A 20,949-nucleotide genomic window follows, 5' to 3' on the forward strand; every position below is an offset into this window, starting at 1 on the left:
CTTCGTTTTTCATTATCATTTGGAAACACCGTGTGCATGGGTTTTCTCGGAGTTCTCCCATTTCCTCTCACCATTTTCATTTATTTCTTATCATCAGTGTCTCCTTTAGCCTAGCGGGCATAACCGTGAGACGTAGAACTTAAAAGATTTCATTTCATAATCATTTGTCCATGAAACAAACGCCAGTTATACTAACTCCGTATACAAATGCGCGGTGGTGAAATGCATAACTCGCAGGATATGATTTTTTTATTGCCATACTTCCAGTGTACCCCTAAAAATGTAACAAAGAAATAACGATTTTTTAAAAAATATTCAATTAGAACTGAACATTCTACACAAAATTTGGGATCGATCAATTGAAAAAGTATTTTTCTAGACCCTGTGGTTTCCGGGATATCATTGTCAAAAGAATTGGCCACAAACAAATTTTTCTTGACCACAAACGTTTAAACCAAACAGGGCCGCGGTGGCTCAGTGGTAGAGCGTTCACCTCCGGTGCTTGGGGTCCCTGGTTCGATCACAGCTTGTGCCGTGTGGACTTCGTGCTGGACAAACACCGTGCTCGTGGGTTTTCTCGTGGTTCTCCCGTTTCTTCCCACTTTCTTCATTTCACAATCTCACTCATTTCTCATCATCACCGTCTCCTTTAGCCTACCGTGGGACGTAAAACTTTAAGATTTCATTTCATTCATTTAAACCAAGCATTTTAATATAGATAACCTGCTTATAGGAGTTCATATGTATTAGTAAGTATCTCAGAAGGGGAGGGATGGACGGGAAGAATTCCAAGTAAGAACTTAAATCAAAAATAAAATATGACTAAAATAAATACTTAATATTACTAATCTGTGTTACAGTTTCGGCAACATATATCATTGTCTTCATCAAACACATTACCGGTATATAATATGTTTGATGACAGCAATAATATATTCCCGTAATTGTATTTTCAGATTAGTAATAAAACGTGTTTGCTTTCGTCATTTTTTAAAAATTATGTGTATTTCCAAAGATAGAATGAGCAGTATTAAGTGAGAAATCAGTGATTTTTAATATTCTGTATACATACAACTCTTTTTTTCTTGTATTTTAGAACCAGTTTATCTAAATATTAAGAAAATATTTCAACAGTCTACTTATATTAATTCATATATGTACTGAACTGAAATATAAAGAAACAGGAAGGTATTTCGTATGATCCATACACATCTCTTCAGTTATCACATTTTGAACAAAATCAAGTGAAATATAAATAAATTATAGAAAACTGTGGAGCAAGCAGCCCTTACCTACAGATACATTCAGAATAATCATTGGTATTCATTTTAAGAATATAATGTAAGAAATTTGCACCGGTGGTTTTAGGATTAGTGAACAAGAAGTACGATATGAAAACAGCACCCCTCTCCTCCCCCATATTTATACAGAATGAAAATCGACAACACAGTTTCACACCATCTTTTATATATTTCAATACTTGTACCAAATAATTTAATACAAAAGTAAATCTATTTTTGCGTAAGTTCATAACCTACTTTTGTTCACACGAACAATTTTAATAAATTTCTTGATTTTCCGTTGATCCATTGCTAGTTTGTATAATAAAATTTACTCGTGGACTTCTCTTCTAGTAGATAATGTATTATACTAAACTTTTTCTATCAATTTTCTATATAATACCTGTATTCTTATATGACGCTTTTTTTAAATAACTTTAATAATACAGTATAAATAACATAAGAAGTTTTCTGAATTGTACTTTGTATATACATCACTAGTAAACAGAATCTCTCTAATGAAATTATTAATGCCTTTTTATTTATTTATTTATTGTTAATTTCTCTTTGATTTGTTTATTTGTTATAATAAAAACAGTACATGACACGAGTTATTTCATACAAGATATATTTCAATGCGTTCTCAAAGACGGCTGTTAATTTATGATCGATTATTACTCTTAAATCATTGTTTTCTATTCTCCTTTCCGAAATATTACTATCCATCTTACACTCTAAGCACAAGAAATCTATTTTCTCTTGTGGCACCGGTGTCGAGATTTATTTACTTTCCTACATTTGTATTGAAATGTTTTTGCATGTTAAGGATTCCAAGGTTAACAGATGAGTCTGGAAGCCTATGAGAGCCTACGATTTGAATATCAATCCAATCCGAAATCCTAGAATTTCTGCACGAGCTTCTACAGATTAACATTTCCGCTTGTGCTCTGTATTCATATCGCCACTGCGTCCGTGACACAATAGAAGGTAACATCATAACCTCCCTGGATCCGCTGGTGGAAACTTGTATATTTCAAAGAAAGAAACTTGTATATTTCAATAGTACAAAGAAATGTTGATAGTACAATACTTCTCATCCACTCATTAGAACTTTGTTTGTTTGTTTGTTTGTTTGTTTGTTTAAAATTGAGTTTAACATCCCACAATTATGCACCGAGTTTAAAAGAGGCAGTGGTGATGATAATGAATGAAATAATGAAGACTGAATAAAAAAAACTGCACAATGTTTTTGTCCGCCACAAGATTACTTCGCATGAGCTGAAATGGAACCAAGAACCCCACGCACCAGAAATGAAAGCTCTAATACTAAGCCACTGCGATCTAATCTTTCTTGTTGCACTTACTTGACTTATCTGTAATATCAGCCACCCTTATTTACTTCATTGCATTCTACATTAGCTACTGATTACAAATATGTTGCAACAAGTCCCTTTTGGAATAATTTAGTGTTAATTTAAAATAAACGCATACATGAATTCTCGGGTATCGGCTACTGCAAATCTAAAAACAAGAAATCATGTTAGTTACCATAGAAGTCAAACTAATGAAAATCTAAATTAGTTGTGTCGTTGATCTTACCTGAGATCAAGGTGGACGAGGGCCTGAAGGAATATGACTGTATCTGGTATCGTTCTAATGACGTTGTGGTACAGATCCAGCCGCTCTAGAGAATAGTAATCCGTAACTTCTGCTGGAAGCTCCCCAAACCTGTTCTTGGACAAGTCTGGAAGAAATATAACAGAAAAGAATTAATACTCTAGTATTCTGATCACGATTTTCGCAATTCTATTTCTTACTGAATTGTTTAATTTATTTTGTTGAGTTAAGAGACACACACAGAGAAAAACAGTCACTGACCTCTCTGCAACACAACTGGGATAGAATGCGATTCTCTATCAACATAATTGTACGCACACTTCCGGACTATGAGCAGAAATATAGCTAGGACATTCTAAGGTGGGGGTGTTGACTGTTTATATTATGTCTTGTTCAACATAATTTTATAGTAGGCCGATATATTTATGGGGTAATTTATCAACCCACGTGCCCACACCGAAGACAAATTGCATTCAAATTATGCAAAATATGGTATATTCACAAATGCAATGAGTCCCACATGAGCTTTAGGGGGGCCCGGGGCCCCCTGCCCCCCAGGATCGGCGCCCTTGCTGAAAAGTACCCGATTTGAAAACATGCGAAACACTACAAGACGTGCGTGTAGTACCAAGCAAAATACATTCAAGCAAATTATGATTCTTCAAACCTTGAAGTGATTTACAAAGTAAAACGAGTTATTACAAACTACACGGTAAAAGCACTTACATCTCTACCACCTGCATTACATCATCATTCCTACAGAAGACAGCAACTAAGGTATTCTTATCCATTTTTATTTCTCGTGAGTTTGATCGAGTACAACCAAGCGATGGACACTAAGAAGCTACAGAAGTTAAGGCAACAGTTTGTTTGAACAAGAACTCGGGGGTGGTGACCAGAATTCATAGAAGTGTGCCGCAGAACAGTTGGTGCCGACTTTTCTATTGACAAGTTTTGAGGTGATATAATAATAATAATAATAATAATAATAATAATAATAATAATAATAATAATAATAATAATAAAGATTCCAGATAGCATCACGTCTGCGCTTGAGGATGATCCCAGAAAGGATCGAAATATTGTGAGGAAAATTATTTAAACCCTAATGAACGTTAGGAGTACGAGAAGTAGTCATAAAATTTTAATTATTACCTCCTCGAAAAATCTAGCTGAAATCATGAAACTTGATGATTGTGTTACTTCTCTACATACTCACCCTTCAATACCATACATTTTCCCCAACAATGGATACCTTGACGGAAACCTTGGTTGTAGAAGTCTTTATTTTGCCTATTCAGTAAATGTGCTATCTCGAAAAATCACTTCGTCGTCATTCCTGAAATGCCTGCCACGCAATGGTTTCTTCATTCCTTTCCGGAAAGAGGAAAAATTCGCCAGGTGCCATGTCTGGAGAATACAGGGGGTTAGGCAAAATTCGATAGTCTATAGAAGCAGCACGTGTGATGTGTGTTCTGTACAGAATGAGCTGAGGCGTTGTCGTGGAGCAAAAAGACCACTTTGGATAGCTTCTCTCGACGCTTTGTCTTGACAACCTCTCATAACCTTATCAGTAGTATGCTCCTGTGATGGTTCGCCCCTTACGAGCATAATCTGTTAGCATCATCATGGCAATCCCAGAAAACACTTGCCCGATGATGGTTGGCTCTTCGTCTTTTTCTCTCTCTTTCTTTCTTTCTTTCGGTGGTGGATCAACATGTTTCCACTGCTTGCTTTGCTGCTTTGTCCTGGGGTCATAGTGATACACTCAGCACTCGTTCATGGTAATTAGGCGTTTAAAGAGTCATCTGGATTGGTATGACACAGCTACAACATTTTCGCTGCTGTCTCGGTTCGGTGGACTTTTCAAATGGATGTGAGCAGTCGCAGAACCCAGTGAGCGGCGACTTTTGTCATGTGCAAAATGTTGAAAACTGATCCATGACTGATTTTAATTTTTTCCGCTATCGCCTCGATTGTGATACGCCGGTCTGCAAGCACAGACCGTCCACTTTTTTCTTTTTTTTTAATTCCCGGTTGTTCATAGAGATAGTTGCAACTTCATTCTTCGTCATTCAGACTTGTCTGACCACACTGGAAAAGTCTGCGCCACTTAACCACTGTGTCATGATAATGCATTGTTACTATACACTTCTACCAACTAAGCATGGATTGTTGTAGTGCTCTTTCCCTTCAAACGCTGAAAAGGAATTGCCACACAATACTCCACTGTTATCAATGGGCTGCTACGCCATTTTATTTTAGCTCTTCTAGTGTCGTGCGATGGTAGGTACTGTGGCGCGGGGATTTCAATGTGTACTGGGACTACAGACAAATACCTACAAAGAAACAAAAAAAAAAAGTTAAGGAACTTTGTTTTTTATGAAGTGATAATTAAAACTTTTGACTATTTCTCGTACAAGGTAAGATTTTGACTTTAATTCGATTTCATCTTCAGATAAAATGAAGGATCATTCTGAGATGGTTATTTGGTAATCACTGTTTTTTGCCTGACCAATTTTGGGACGATATTTCTCTACGATTTAAAATTGCGGCGCAATGATTTTTCCTTTTAAATCTTCACTGTTTCTTGCCTGACCAATTTTGGAACGATATTTCTCTACGATTTAAAACTGAGGCACAATGATTTTTCCTCTTAAATCTTGCTTTTGCATAAGAGACAAACTCCATATATCAAGAAATACGTAAGTTGTGCCTGTCAGTATTAAACCTCGAAATGACCACAACTTGCAGAGAATGTATTTTCTGTTAATTTTTTGGTTCTACAAAATTACCGAACGTGACTTGTGTCCAGTATTAGGTGTACAAAACAGATATCCACATTCAGAACTTTTCGTCTGACGTTCGCTTTCAATTTATTTAATACAAGGGTCCTTCAAGGTTTACCGGGATTTTCGTAAATAAATAATCGAAAAATAGCCGGATCATGATGAAACTTACTGGTGACGTAATGTATTCCTTCTCGAGTAACTAGCGCCCGGCATGACGTATTTGGCGCATGCGCAGCAGTTGCAGCGAACATGACGGCAACCAGTGTGTCTGTGGCTGGAGAAGCTGCGTGTAATCAAATTTCTTGTGAAGGAGAAAGTTAAACCACCTGAGATTTTCAGAAGGTTGCAAGCAGAGTATGGTGAACAAACGATGTCACGGGGTGGAACAAGAGTATACAAATGGTTCCCCGCCACCCAAGAAAAGCAAAACGTAACCGCCCGCTGGAAAGATCATGGTAAGTGTCTTCTGGGCATGAAGAGTGTTATTTATGTGGATTTTCTGGACAAAGGGAGCACAATTAATGCCCACTATTACTCCACATTGTTGAGTGGTGCTGTACGAAAGTCCATTCGCAAGAAAAGACCTGGGATGTTGTGTGGAAATGTCATTCTTCTCCATTGACAATGCCCGCCCTCACACAGCCAATGTGGCAACAACTCTGTCCGAAATGCTCTGGGAAGTTCTGCCCCATCCCCCCTACAGTCCAGATTTAGCCCCCAGTAATTATCATTTGTTTGCACCCCTTAAAGACCATCTGGGGGTAAAGAAATTCACGACAGATGAAGCACTGCAGAACGATGTCCTCCAGTAGCTACGACAACAACCAAGTTCTTACTACGCCAAAGGAATCAGGGTGTTGCCACAACGATGGCAACGGTGTCTCGACGCGCACGGAGAATACTTTGAAAAGCTGACATAGTTTGGTGCTTCTTGTGCTATCTGTTTCCTCTGAAGAAATAAAAGTACCGGTCAACCTTGAACGAACCTTGTTCATCATTTTTAGCTGAGTTAGGGAACTTAGGGGAAATATACTATTAATCAAACAATATATAATTAATTCATTAAAATTATTTTTTAAAAAAGCCGGAAGACAATTTTACACTGAAGAAATACCATCATTAACCAACACTAAGGACGGAAACATTGGAAGGAAGCGTCAGGATGCCTAAGAAGTACTGAACCTTTGGAGGTCAATATTATGAATACATTTATTGTTATTTGAAAATAACACTTTGAAACTATATGTAAAAGGTAAGGAAAAAAAAAAGGTATATCCATGTGTATGCTTTATCGAGTACTTTATCCTATCTGTTGGTGACTCTTGGTACTGTTTGACTATATATGTATGCATGTGTAGATGTAAAAATATCCATGTAAAAAAAAAAAAAAAAAAAAAAAAAAGGCAAAAGATTTTACTAACTTTATTCTTTTTGCGCGATTTTCAATATTAAACCACCGTTTTCTCGAAAATACAGTTTTGTGACATTCATTCTTTTTTTTTTTTCCTTACTCTTCATATGCATCATTTTCTTCGACCTTCTGACATTTTGCCAGAAACTCTATAATCTAATCGCTACTGCAGTTTATGAAAAAAAGAAAAAAGTGGCACGTGCTTTTTACAGGTCTCTTTTGAAAGTAACTAACAGTAACATTCAGGAAATCTTACAGAAACTGAGAGAAATGATAGTCGCGCTATGTAAGATTTGGGCTAAACGCTGGATGCATTAAAAACCTCCCAGCCAAGTTCCCCCAATTTCTAACGGGTCGTTAAAGATGTACGACCAGTCCTGGCCGATTCTTTAGAATTGGTAGGTGCAGAAGCACTGCCGACAGCACAAGTTCGACTACACAGTTATAATGCCCTATTCTCACCATCCTTCAGGTTTATGGAAAGGGTGCCACAAATACTTTGTAATTGATTATTTATTGGTTCGGGCACTGATGCAGACACTCCCACAGTTGAAACCTCCTCGATTACCTTATATTAGATGTACTTAATCTTGACCAGTACCGACGTCGTGATGCAACTCTTCAAGAAACATATATGTACATTTAATTAATACTTTAATTCAGAAATCTCCTTAACAGCCATTTTTTCAATTACATATCATAACTATTTTACATCATCATCATTAATGTATTTATCTATATTTATCTTCTATTATACTATGTATTTATATCAATAATCTGTCGTGGCTGTGACATTGAATTCTAAAATATCCTCTTAATACATATACATACACGATTCCATAACATTGTACACTACTTCGTTTCGTTGCTGGTTCTACATGATATATTTAGATAAAAATAAATGTAAATAATAATAATTATACAATTGGGTCATACTTAGATCCAGGGACTAAATAGTTTACAGGTCCATATTCATCGCATACATTACCAAAATAAGATTTACACACTATCTTCGGTATTTAGTCAACGTTCCATTTTCACTTTCTAGAATTGTTGATTTCGATTCGAAAATTGCATATTTTAAAATTTAGATCCCAAGGTACGACCAAGACCCATATTATATATCATGTAATGCGCTATAGCTCAGGTCTATAAAAGCGGCGCATTACACAGTATAATTCTACCTCGGAGTTCGTAATGCACTATGTCCTTCTAATCTCACCAAATACACACCACATGGGCGTCTCTGGCGGAGGACGAAGGGAACGTGTATCCCCCAATATTTTGAAGTACAAAATATTCAATATTTTATTCTAATTTTATTTATTTACTAACGACAGAATATCATATAAATAATAATAATAATATTTATTTGGAATATAATATTCAGGCTGTAAAACGATTGTAATCGAGTTCTTGATATACCTTAGGGGGTCCGTGAAGGTACCTGGTTGTTGCAATTCAGACACACTGTGAACTTGCGTAAAGACAGAGGGAACATGGGACATCCACATAAGAGCATGTATGCTGAACGAGTTCAAATGGAGGTCAAACGCCGCTGTAGCAGGACAGAAGATATGCCAGGCCTTTGGTAAGGGTGTCGTGACGACGCGGACATTACAGCGATGGTTTAACAAGTTTAAGAACGATGACGAAACACCCGAAAACACCACGTGCCAGAAGACCAACACATATACAAAGAGGACCTGTATGTGGCGAAATTCAGTATGTGGCGAAACCATTCGGCAGCACATCCATCAACTTGTGAAGCACTACAAGTTGTGTCGATGGGTCTCACACATATTTTGACTCCGGGCCAGAAGGCAACGCGGCAGTTGCCTGTGTTTATTTACTGTCTCGGAGCTATTTCTGGACAGGGCGTTGACATGTGATAAAAATTGTGTCCTATACGAAGCTCCATGGCGCCGTCATCATTGGTTCGCATCCCATGAACCGATTTCAAAACAGCAGAAACCAGCACTGTACCAGAAAAAGGTCCTTCTTTGTGTTTGGTGCACCGTGCATCGGGAATTGCTACCAGCTGGTCAAAGTATCAATGCAACTGTGTACTGTCAGCAGTTGAGCTGTGCTCAACAAAAACTCAAAACTCTGGAGCCATCACTTCTGAATTGCAAATGGCTCTTCGTTTACGGGACAACGCTAAGTCCCACGTGGATAGGATGACTCAGGACACCATTTTCCGCCTTGGATGGGGAACAATATTGCAACCACTATATTCCCCGGGTATTGCACCGTCCGATTATCACCTGTTCCATTCTTTGCACAATCACCTTAGAGGACGCCAGTTCAAATCCACAGTAAAAGTCCAAAATGCACCTGATACTTTCTTCGTTTCACGGCCCACCAAGTTCTACCGCGATGGATTGCATGGCCTTCCAGAACGTTTTCAAAAGGACGTCGATGCTGATGGGGACTATTTTTGATCTTCCAGGTTAGGTGACATATCGATGTTCGAAGGTGGTGGGTGAAAAAGCAATAAAACTTTTCTTGGTTACCTTTATATTTAAATTTAAGACCTTGTATACAGAACCTATCTACACAAGATTGATTTTCTTTGAAATTTCACTTAATTTCTTTATGGTTTCCTGACAAAAATATTTATTTATTATTCGTGACTAAAAAAACATAATTATTTAATCACACTGAGTAGAAATAAAAGAGAGCGAATGAAATCCAAATTGAATAAAAGCATTGTTTCTCACCAAATTTTCCATCCTCTATGTCTTTTAAAACACTTGTTAAAGCATATAAAATATACTGTACTTACAAACCAGTTTAGTACCTTTGTTTTATGGCTGTATTTGTAGTGCCTTGTTAAAACGTTTGTCTTCAAACTGTCAAATATAAATCTCAGTGAATTGTGTAATCTGCTGTCACAAAAAAGTATCCTATTTTTCGATCGGTATAAGGAAGAGATACTATTTTTCGATCGGTATGGAAAAACAATATTTCTCCATACTATTTTACCCTAAATTATTAATTGTCAATAAACTTTGTTACTTTTAAATGAATGAAACGAGATAATTTTACTATGATGTTTTAAAAGCTGGTCATTTGGGGGGGCCTGGTCCCGATGGCCCCCTCCCCTTGGCTACACCCCTGACTCTTCCCGAAATCATGGATGCAATTTGTGACATTATTCTTGAAAATTGCAGCATTTCAGCCAGTGGTGGATATAGCCCGGAGCCGGAGGGCCTAGGCCACCCCAGTTTTTGAGTGACAAAAATAATTTAAGCTGTTATTTATATGGTTTTTAAAGTGTATAGTAAACTCACGATATACTTATTATAGTCTGAGGTCTGACTGCACCTCGCTTTCTCAGAAAAACCTCTCACCTCGTTTTTACCTTCTCAGCAAAACTTGTGTCAGAGATTGTGGGCATTTCTTTGGAACGCGTCGGTAGCATAATTCAGAATGGCTTGGGTATGCGCAAGTTCTCGGCATAATGGGTTCCCAAAAAATCTGTCAGGAGAATAAAAGAGTGACGGCATTAAGAGAAGTCTTCTTCCAATTTGACCGTAATGCTGATCAATTTCGCTCACGAATAGTAACCATAGACGAAATATGGTTCTACCACTATGATCCTGAAACGAAACAACAGTCAATGGAGTAGTAGCACTCATTTCTCCCTCGCCCCAAGAAGTTCAAGACACAGAAGTAGGTTGAGAAACTGTTTGCAACATTCTTCTGGGATAAGTATGGAGTCATATTCGTAGACTACCTCCGATAGGTCAGATATTTAATCCAGAATCTCTACATTACTTACAAAACTGAAAAAAAAATTCAAAGTTCAACGCCGCGGAAAATGAAAAGAATGGAATTCTGTTCCTTCAGGGGAATACACCTGTCCATCAAGCCAATGCGAACACAACTGACATTGCATAATCTAGGATTTCAATGTCTAGATCATCATTCTTATTCCGCAGATTTAGCTCCGTCTAACTATTACGTGTACTTATTTTCCAAACTTAAATAACAATTGAAAGGAAGTCATTTTAGATCTGATAAGGGTAGTGCTACGAACAGTGGTGCGAAGAAATCTTCAGATTTTTTAACTTTTCTGCAAAAACTGGAGCACTGTACAAGGTAGTATATTGACTCGCGGGGGAAGTGTAGAAGAAGTAAAACTTCACCATTCCACGTGCACTCCTGGATTGGGCTACGAATTTTTCAGCAGTTCCTAGTCAATATGGTAGACGTCACGTCAGTACTTTGAAACAAAATAAGTAAGGGAGCACTAGTATAAACCAATTACTAACTAAAGATCAGCACTCTGACAATACGTTTAATTGGGAATCAATTTGATTCCATAAATTTATTATTATCATTTGCAGGAAGGGAAAACACAACTCTTTTTATCCCCTTCAAAAACTTAAGCCCTGGTAGTTGCAAACTAAGCTGTTATAAGCACATCCTCTGAATATTGAAAGCCGAGAATACTGTTTCAAAAAAAGAAATATAGAACCTTTAAATAAAACAAAATATGAAACTGAAAACTTCAAACCTGGATAAATACAAACAAGTTACGTAACCGTTTTTACCTTTCTTTTGTTCCCTTCGAAGTTGATCCAATGAGAAGAAAACAAATCGACCAAATCTAGTATTGTTCGCTAGGCACAATAATTAAAAATCATAAGAAAGAAGTATAACTAAAATTTACCTCAAAAGCGCTAAATTAGAAAACAGAAATATGCGTGCATACCCAGACGCTCAAAGAAGAAAGCTTGAGGACTAATCTGCCACATAGTAAATGCATGGAAAGTAGACTACAATTTGACGATGAGATTGGTTATGATACTGATATAAAATACTACATGTAGAATGTTTAAAGATTGTAGGAGTCTGGGGGGCAGAAGTAGCTACTAGGGGGGGGCGCTCGGCCCCCCCTGCCCCCCTCTGGCGTCGTCACTGCCAGAGACGCCAGTGACACACCATAACATCATTGATGATCAGTGTGGGCTTTAGCATTGACGGTGGAATTTCTCCTTACTTGGACCACGAATTTTTTACATATTGTTGTCTTAGGTTAACCACTTTTCATCGCTCGTAATCAAATGCTTCAGAAATGGCTCGTGTTAGTCACGCTGCAGTAGAGATTTACAGATATAAATTAGATGGAGTAAATGTTTTTGATTCAGATGATGTGGCACCCAAAATGTCGAGCTTCCTTCTATGGCTAGCTTTCCCCAAATGGTTTAAAACTGTTTAGTGATGAATGTTTCAGGTCATTGGCGACGTCATGACTGCATAGATGTCGGTTTTGCTTTACTTTGACCAGAATATCATCCACTTTTGCTATGGTTGGACGCCCAGTATGAGGAACATGCTTCACATCGAAATTTCCAGGACGAAAGTGACTGAATTATGTTTTGGCTGTTGCTTTTGATAAAGTATCTTCCTCATAAACAGCATACACTCTTCATGAGCTTGTGTAGCATTTCTACCTTTATCGAAACACATTTTGCGGAAAGTTCATTCATCTTCACTTCACGGAACAATACCTTCTCATTATAAGAACTCCAACACTTTTTGGACATCTATTAGTTTCAACTGTCAGCTATCAAAGAGAGTGAGGTCTGACCAGCTGCGACTCACGTCCTGAGATTTGGGACACTAACACCATCTAGTGAGCAAAAGGTTCAATATCTTTAGACTACCTGATATTAAGATTACAAGTTTATATGGCATTCGCCAAGCGGAAATAAAGAAACTGGTGGTGGGCATAAAAAAAGGTTTTTGAAAACATTTAAAAACGGTTTTGAAAACCGGGTTTTCAAAGCCGATTCGATTTTCTGACAACACCCGGTTTCGGTTTTAAAACACTGTTTTCCATCAAAAACTAATTTTGGGTTTAAACTTTATTATTATTATTATTATTTTTATTATATCAAACCGGTTTCGTATTTTTAACTAACTTTCTGCTTCTTTATTAACTTGCTTGGAAATGATTATTACAAGAAAAAGAAAGGATAGTATCTTCAGCGAAAATCAGTAAAACACCAAAACTATTGCAGAAAAGTGAAAAACTGTTTTGTGATAAACGAAACAGGTTTTACCCATCCCTAGAACAAATCCCTGAAAAAGAGTCCTTAGGAGTCAAAGCGAAGAGCGAGACAGAAGAGCGAATGATGACCACTGACCTCTCTACACCTAATACAAAACTATAAAAAGTAAGTATTATTGTGAAGTCATCATTATGTGTATTTTAACTCCAAAAGTTAATAGTAACACTAAGAAATTAATTGTCCTGATTTCGCTGCAAGTTTTCACAAAACTTCGGGAGCTTCCTGGTTCCTAACGATAGCCTCACCGTAATATTATGACCTCCGAACTCACTTCCACACTAAGAATTTAAGGACATTTGTATTTTTTTCTTAGGCCTTCTCCGCTGGTTTAATAACTAGCGTGTGTGCATTGGTGCACGTGGTTTCCGGTTCGATTCCCGGTGGGAGAGCAGAACCAAAAAAATAATTTTACAATCATTCACTTTCATTAATCATCCGTCTCCTTTATCCTAAAGGGCATACTCGTGGGACATTAACTATTTATTTTCTTTTTTTAAGATATTTAGAATATTTAATGTATAGTAAATATTTTACATTATTCCCAATTCTTGCGATATTGATTAATTAATTACTAACTTTACAATAGCTGAAAACACAAAAGCTAAAAACCTGACAGAGATAATGGCTAATTTTTTCAGGTTACAAATTTTTCAAAACTACGCAGCCCTCTTTGTCTCGCTCAGATCTGGCAAACATCTTTGCTTGAATTCCGCTGCTCTCCCTGATGAGAATTGGAAAATTAGGATTTATTTTCTTTTATTTTAAATTATTAGAAAAAGATAACTATTCTACTGTTACAGACCACACATTTAAATGGAGTTTATATATTTGTGTGATTTCTTCAATATCAACTCTTAATAATCGAGGCAGTAAACAAAAAGAATTAGAAACGAAAAAGTCAATTGTTGAGAATGTCATTACCAAGATAAAGCGAATTATATGTTAATTGTCAAAGCATTTTCTATCAGGTCGGCATTCATTTGCTTTAAAAGATTTTTTGAATACAATTACATCAAATTCTAACCAGACTCGCTAGTACTCACATCTCTCCGTAATAGTCACCCTCCCCTCCTTTCCCCTTATTACATGTCCTGCCATACTTAAGTGACTACATTTTCATCCTAGAATCAGACAATGAGGAAAGCAAATTTGACATTGGCAATTGTCAAAAGTATTTATGATCTAAAAAATCCTCATGGATCAACATTACGTGACATTCAACAATATTTATGGGATAGATACGAGACGAACGTAACAAAGGACGTTTTCAAGTTGGCTGTAAACAGATGTTTAAAAGAGATTTCCATTGCTGGTTTGGTGAAGGATAATGGTAACAGATACAAGTTGACACCTGAAACTCTGGAAGGAGTGCATCAACTGTGTTTCATGAGCTGTCCTCCACCACGAAAAAAATCTCATCAACGAGGATCTACTGAAAGTTGTACGTGTCCCAGCACCAAATCACCTAAAAAGCGAACGGGCAGAATATGTAATGAACCATGGAACCAAAGATTACGGAGATTAAGCAAACAAAAACTGAAGTCTGTCGTAAAAAGATCGCAATCACGGAAACCTAAAAAAAGCCAATCAAGATCAATGTCACGGAAGCCGAAAAGAAGCCAATCAAGATCAATGTCACGGAAGCCGAAAAGAAGCCAATCAAGATCAATGTCACGGAAGCCGAAAAGAAACCAATCAAAATCAATGACACGGAAATCGAAAAGAAACCAATCAAGATCAATGTCACGGAAGCCGAAAATAAGTCAGTCAAAAGCAAAGACATGGAAGCCCAAAAGAAGTCAATCAAAATCAATGAAACGGAAGCCCAAAAGGAGCCAATCAAGAGCAAAGAAACCAAGAACTTCAAGATCGCCATCTGGATCTCTATGCACCTGCGCATCAAAATCCACTTCGCGCATAAAAAGTCGTTCATCCACACGATCGAGGAGCATTTCCAGATCAAGGTCGAGGAGTACTTCTAAGAGTTCTGGATCCAGATCACATAGTGCACTTACCTCAAGATCTGCAAGTAAATCTAGATCCCTTAGTGCGAAAAGTTCACCTTCCACATCAATATCTAAATCTAAATCTAAATCCAAATCCAAATCGCTTCGAGGGAGATCAGCATCTAGGTCGAGATCCAGAACCAAATCAAGTCGATCCAGATCAAAAAGTTGTGCATCAAGATCTCCATCATCCAGCATTGGCAGTTCACCTTCCACATCAAGATCTAAATCTAAATCCAAATCCAAATCGCTTAGTGGGAGATCAGCATCTAGGTCGAGATCCAGAACCAAATCAAGTCGATCCAGATCAAAAAGTAGTGCATCAAGATCTCCATCATCCAGCGTTGGCAGTTCAACTTCCACATCAAGATCTAAATCTAAATCCAAATCCAAATTAAGATCTAGATCTGGATCGAAAACTGGCAACAGTTCACATTCAATACCCTGTCATTGTGGTGCATCAAGGTCTAGTCAATCTAGATCGCCCAGTGGGTCCAGATCACAATCAGGTTCTAGATCCACATCTAAGTCATCCAGTGTAAGCAGTTCAGCCAGAACATCAAGATCGCCTTCTACATCGAGATCGAGATCCACCTCAAGACCATCAAGATCGAAATCGCGTAGAAAGGGTAGTGCACCTTCCACTTCAAGAACTAGATCAAGATCGCGTAGAAAAGGCAGCTCACCTTCCACTTCAAGAACTAGATCAAAGTCACTCAGAAAATCACCTTCCAAATCAAGGCCAAGAAGTAAGTCAGGCTCTCGAAAGAAGTCAAAATGTGGGCGTGTATCAAGATCGAGATCAGCAAGCTCATCTTCCACTTCGAGATCCAGGTCTCGGTCCAGGTCGAAATCCGCAAGTTCACCTTCCACTTCGAGAGCCAAGTCTCGATCCAGGTCGAAATCCGCAAGTTCACCTTCCACTTCGAGATCCAAGTCTCGGTCCAGGTCGAAATCGGCAAGCTCACCTTCCACTTCAAGAACTAAATCAAGGTCAAGAAGAAAGTCAGGCTCTCGAAAGAAGGCAAAATGTGGATGTGTATCAAGATCGAGATCAGCAAGCTCACCTTCCACTTCGAGATCCAAGTCTCGGTCCAGATCGAGATCCTTAAAATCACCTTCCACTTCGAGATCCAAGTCTCGGTCCAGATCGAGATCCTTAAAATCACGTTCCATTTCGAGATCCAGGTCTCGGTCCAGGTCGAAATCCGCAAGTTCACCTTCCACTTCGAGAGCCAAGTCTCGATCCAGGTCGAAATCCGCAAGTTCACCTTCCACTTCGAGATCCAAGTCTCGGTCCAGGTCGAAATCGGCAAGCTCACCTTCCACTTCAAGAACTAAATCAAGGTCAAGAAGAAAGTCAGGCTCTCGAAAGAAGGCAAAATGTGGATGTGTATCAAGATCGAGATCAGCAAGCTCACCTTCCACTTCGAGATCCAAGTCTCGGTCTAGATCGAGATCCTCAAAATCACGTTCCATTTCGAGATCCAGGTCTCGGTCCAGGTCGAGATCCGCAAGTTCACCTTCCACTTCGAGATCAAGGTCGAAAAGTAAAGCTGATGATGGTGGCCATCGCTCTCGAAAGAAAGAATATTGTGGACTTGGGAAGCGCAGGGGATCTACAAGACCGAAGCGGGAGCATCGCTTCCGTAGATGTGGCCTAAAGAAGACAGACCATGTTAGTTTTGCTGTTCCTGGCATACGATCAAAAAGGTCAAAAACTCCACGAAGGCGTAGATCACGAAGTCGATCAAAATCCTCTAAATCCTGTAATTGCCCCAGGATCAACTCGTCAAAAGGACCTAAAGTTTAAATTACGAAGGAGGCAGGAGGTTTCGGAAAGGATGGCATGAAATTACTCAAATCCTGTACAGCTCTATACATAAATTCAAAGTTTTTAATATTCCTATGACTATGTAGAAATATCACAGCAAATAAACATGTAACTTACCAATATTATGTTACTGCTACTACTACTACTACTATTAGTAGTAATAATAATAATAATAATAATAATAATAATAATAATAATAATAATAATAATATGAAACTAAAATCTTAACTCAAACTGGTTAAACTCCCAGTTATATATATATATATATATATATATATATATATATATATATATATATATATATATATATATATATAATCTGTGCAACATGGACATTCCGCTTCTTGGACATTGGACACCCATTTCTGGAAAGAGTGGCCATTTTTTTCTAACGGAGATGGAAAGCAATGAAAAGAATGAAAGCAATATCAAAGAATTATAATCTGCAGAGACACTGACTAATTTCGAAAATGAAATAGTCATGTATTGACATCTTGTTATATCTGGAAGCTCAAGAGATAACCTTGCTGGAATTTGGGATACGAAATATCAGTTAAACATCCCATGATTACACTCTTTAGGCTAAGGGAAACCGATTATTAGGAATTATGATTGAAGAATTCGTGGAATGATACTGTGGGAGGAAACCGAAGTACCGCGAGAAACCCTACAGGCAGAATACTGTCTACTACAAACTTACTTGGCCGGGTTTCAAATCAGGGATCCAACGCACCAGAAGAGCTCTAACATTGAGCCACCGTGCCCCGTACTGGAATCTGGAGAAAAGGGGGAGGGGTAAACACGCAAAGCTCTTGCTCGCATCGTAACTTTTTTTGGGGGGGTCGGAAGACGAAGTTTTGTGGTCCACGCGTATTTTAGAACCTTGTGAGCTGTAAATATGAATAAACGAAAACTTAATGAATTTTCACTGGATCAAAATAAAGAAATAATCGATCGTGTTATTACAAATGAAAGTTGCAGGAAACTGGCGGAAGCTTTTTTTAACGTTCCCAAATCTACGGGGTCTAACATCAACATACAGAGCGCTATTTTAAGAGCATGGGGAGAGAATTATGGTGTTAAATGAAAGTGAATACTGAAAACCTCTAACGAGGAATCGAATGAAAAATTGCTCGAATTTTTCCGACTTTGCTGCCCTAAAAACATTCAAGTGAGACTTTTAGTGCATGTGTATCAGGTAGTAGAAACACGGTAGGCATGCAAAATACATGACAAATAATTCTTTAAACATTCAATTTTAAGATGAATACATCATTTATTGGTATTCTTGGATGGAACTGATACAATATGGCCGATCTTGTCGGTTTGCATTAACAAGTTACCCCGAGTTTTGCTCACGATTTAGGATCAAAAGTGTTAAACTGCAGTTTCTTCCTCCGATCCTTAGTAGTGAGGAGCAACCTCTTGGTAGAGGCGTTATTTAGGTTGTGAAACAACTAGGAAGCAAACAACTACTCTGAGCTTTTGTAAGATCAACACAAACCTGACTCTGTAGCTGATTTGACGTAAGTGTGTTGCAGTACTATATGTAGTGTTGTGGCTTTATGGAGCATGGCAATTAATTTAAGAAACAACCATCTAGAAATGCTTGAAGAAAGCTGCCTTCTCCACTCACTTCAAGGTATTGAAGAAGTCAGCACAGCCGATGTGATGAAAGAGGAATTAACCCTTCAGGAGTCACGTCCCTGTTTTGTAACAGAGAAGTCGCGAACGGTCCTTTCAAACGTGTAATGCAAATATTATGTTGAGAATATTGTTTATATTGTTTTATCTCAACTTTTTATATAGAGTGTGTCCGTAAAGTTGCGCAACCCAAAGTTTGATTGCGTATATCTTTTGGACCAAGAACGATAAATACCTGAGATTTGAAACAAATGTAAGCGTGTTCTCTGTAAATATTTTCGAGATTATGACTAATCTTGAAATTTGTAACGTTTTTTATGTAGTAACGAAAGTGAAATAAAAAATGTACAAAATGAAATGAATCAATATTCAGTTGCAGTAAACTGATTTCCTGCGGGATAACCCCTGTGTATATGTGCAGTATGCATCAGCATTTATCCATTGGTGCGAAAATGTGACAAAGTTGATGCAGTGTTGTCACGTAAAAAAAAAAAAAAAACCTATTTAATGCAAGTCCATATTTTTTTTCAGAAACGCGGCCCCTGCCAACACTGTTCTCGTAAAATTACTGCAACAGGTGTGTTTTAGGTTAATTAATGATAAACAATGAGAATCTCCACATAGTTGATAACCTGAGTTTTTATGCAAAAATTTGCAATTAAGCTTATTAAATACATTGTTTTCCATATGCAAAAATAATATTTAAAATGTTAAAATTTACGTGAAGTGAACCATCAACTTTAATCTATTATATGTATTAATTCTAATGCATGAAATGACTGGATATTGTCTTAATTTTCATTATTACACTGAATACTGAGAGTTGGTTACTATTTTCTTAGCAATAAAACACGGAGAGACTTTGATTTCCGGCTTCTCTTCCAGTCACAAAGGTAGCATCTTCCAGAAGCACTGCTTTTATCGGTAAGCAATGGAACAGCCTTCACTTCTGAAATCCCTGCTAGTTCGTCCACCTGATCTTTGCAGTTCAGAGTCTGTCTTTTCCTTGGACAACGTTCTTTCAAATATTTATCGCAAAGCTCTTTAGTAAGTTTTTTTTTTTTTTTTTTTAATTGTTAGTATTTCAGTTCACTATTCTGTCCTTGCATTGTTTGTAGGTAGTACTATAAAATTATTAATCCAAGCAAAGTTCAGAAGGGTGAGGAAGATTAAGCTACTGATTGAGTTGTTCCGGTCTACCGAGAAACTTCCTTTGATGTTACAGTGTTATCCTTCCTTTAGAAGAATTATGTAAGCATAAAGGCTATTTCTCTGTTCTCTTGATTTCGATTCCATGTTGTCGATGTGGTTTAAAGTAGATAACGGTAAAAAAAAAACAATTTTGCTATGACACAAGAGTCTTCTCTCCATTGAAACTTCTACATTTGAGCATTCGGTTGCAATATATGTGTAGTCACCAGATAGTTATAATTATCTTCTATAATAGTTATCTTCATCAGGATCAAGGGATCCAATGAAGAGTTGCCCTAAGACACTTTTTTTTAGTATGTACCGCTTTGAAATAATAAAAAAGTATACTTTTCCTAACAATTTTGTTGTTACATGAAAGCATGTACCTTAATCTACTTTTCTACATAGTTTCCACCAGTATTGAGGCACTTATCGTATTGTACAATAGGCTTTTGAACACCATCTTCATAGAAGTCTGTCGCCGGATTTAACAATCACTGCAACACAGCCGCTTTGACCTCATCCTCGTTGTCGTGGCGCTGTCCACCCACATGTTTCTCTGAATGCTTCTTAAAAACTTGTGGAAACATATCTGATATCGATGAAATCGTAAAGCGTCTGTTCTCTCAATTTTTCGCTAACTTTCTGCACTAAATCTTCAGGATGATGGAAGGTTTCCCACTTCGTTCATGATGAACATTCGTGCAGCAATCTTCAAAAGCTCTAACTCATTCCTGTACTATTCCATCGCTCATAATGTTATTGATCTGGTGATTAATTTCAGCCGCTTTCACGCCTTCAGCACTAAGAAAACGAATTACAGGGCGTATTTCACAATGGCGGGATACTCAATCGGTGGAAACATTTTAACTACTCACAAACGTAAACACGGTCGAATGTTTCAGTAATGGCGTCTGTGTCTTGCCAGCAGATGTAGGTATTACCCGTCACACGAGTCTGTGCATTTGTTTTGTAGTTGCGCTGCTGTTGTGTTTGTTTTGGCACTGGGCGAGAGGGTGGTGGGAGGGAAGGCAGGAATGGTTTTCTGTATTCCTTTACAGGGTTGCCAGGATGTCTTCAGATCAGGC

At 37.7% G+C, this 20,949-nt stretch overlaps 1 protein-coding gene across 4 annotated transcripts in view; it reads right to left on the reverse strand.

Annotated features, from left to right (window-relative positions):
• Lrch (Leucine-rich-repeats and calponin homology domain protein) overlaps positions 1 to 20,949 on the reverse strand; it is a 370,595-nt gene that overhangs the window by 178,075 nt on the left and 171,571 nt on the right. For all 4 annotated transcript variants that reach the window (XM_081768565.1, XM_081768566.1, XM_081768564.1 and 1 more), the window contains exon 2: positions 2,880 to 3,024. In XM_081768565.1, coding sequence (XP_081624691.1) covers positions 2,880 to 3,024 — 145 coding nt within the window. The remainder of the gene's footprint in view (positions 1 to 2,879; positions 3,025 to 20,949) is intronic.

Source organism: Thermobia domestica, chromosome 8 (genome assembly GCF_964235325.1).
Source record: "Thermobia domestica chromosome 8, izTheDome1.hap1.1, whole genome shotgun sequence".
Classification (NCBI taxonomy): domain Eukaryota; kingdom Metazoa; phylum Arthropoda; class Insecta; order Zygentoma; family Lepismatidae; genus Thermobia; species Thermobia domestica.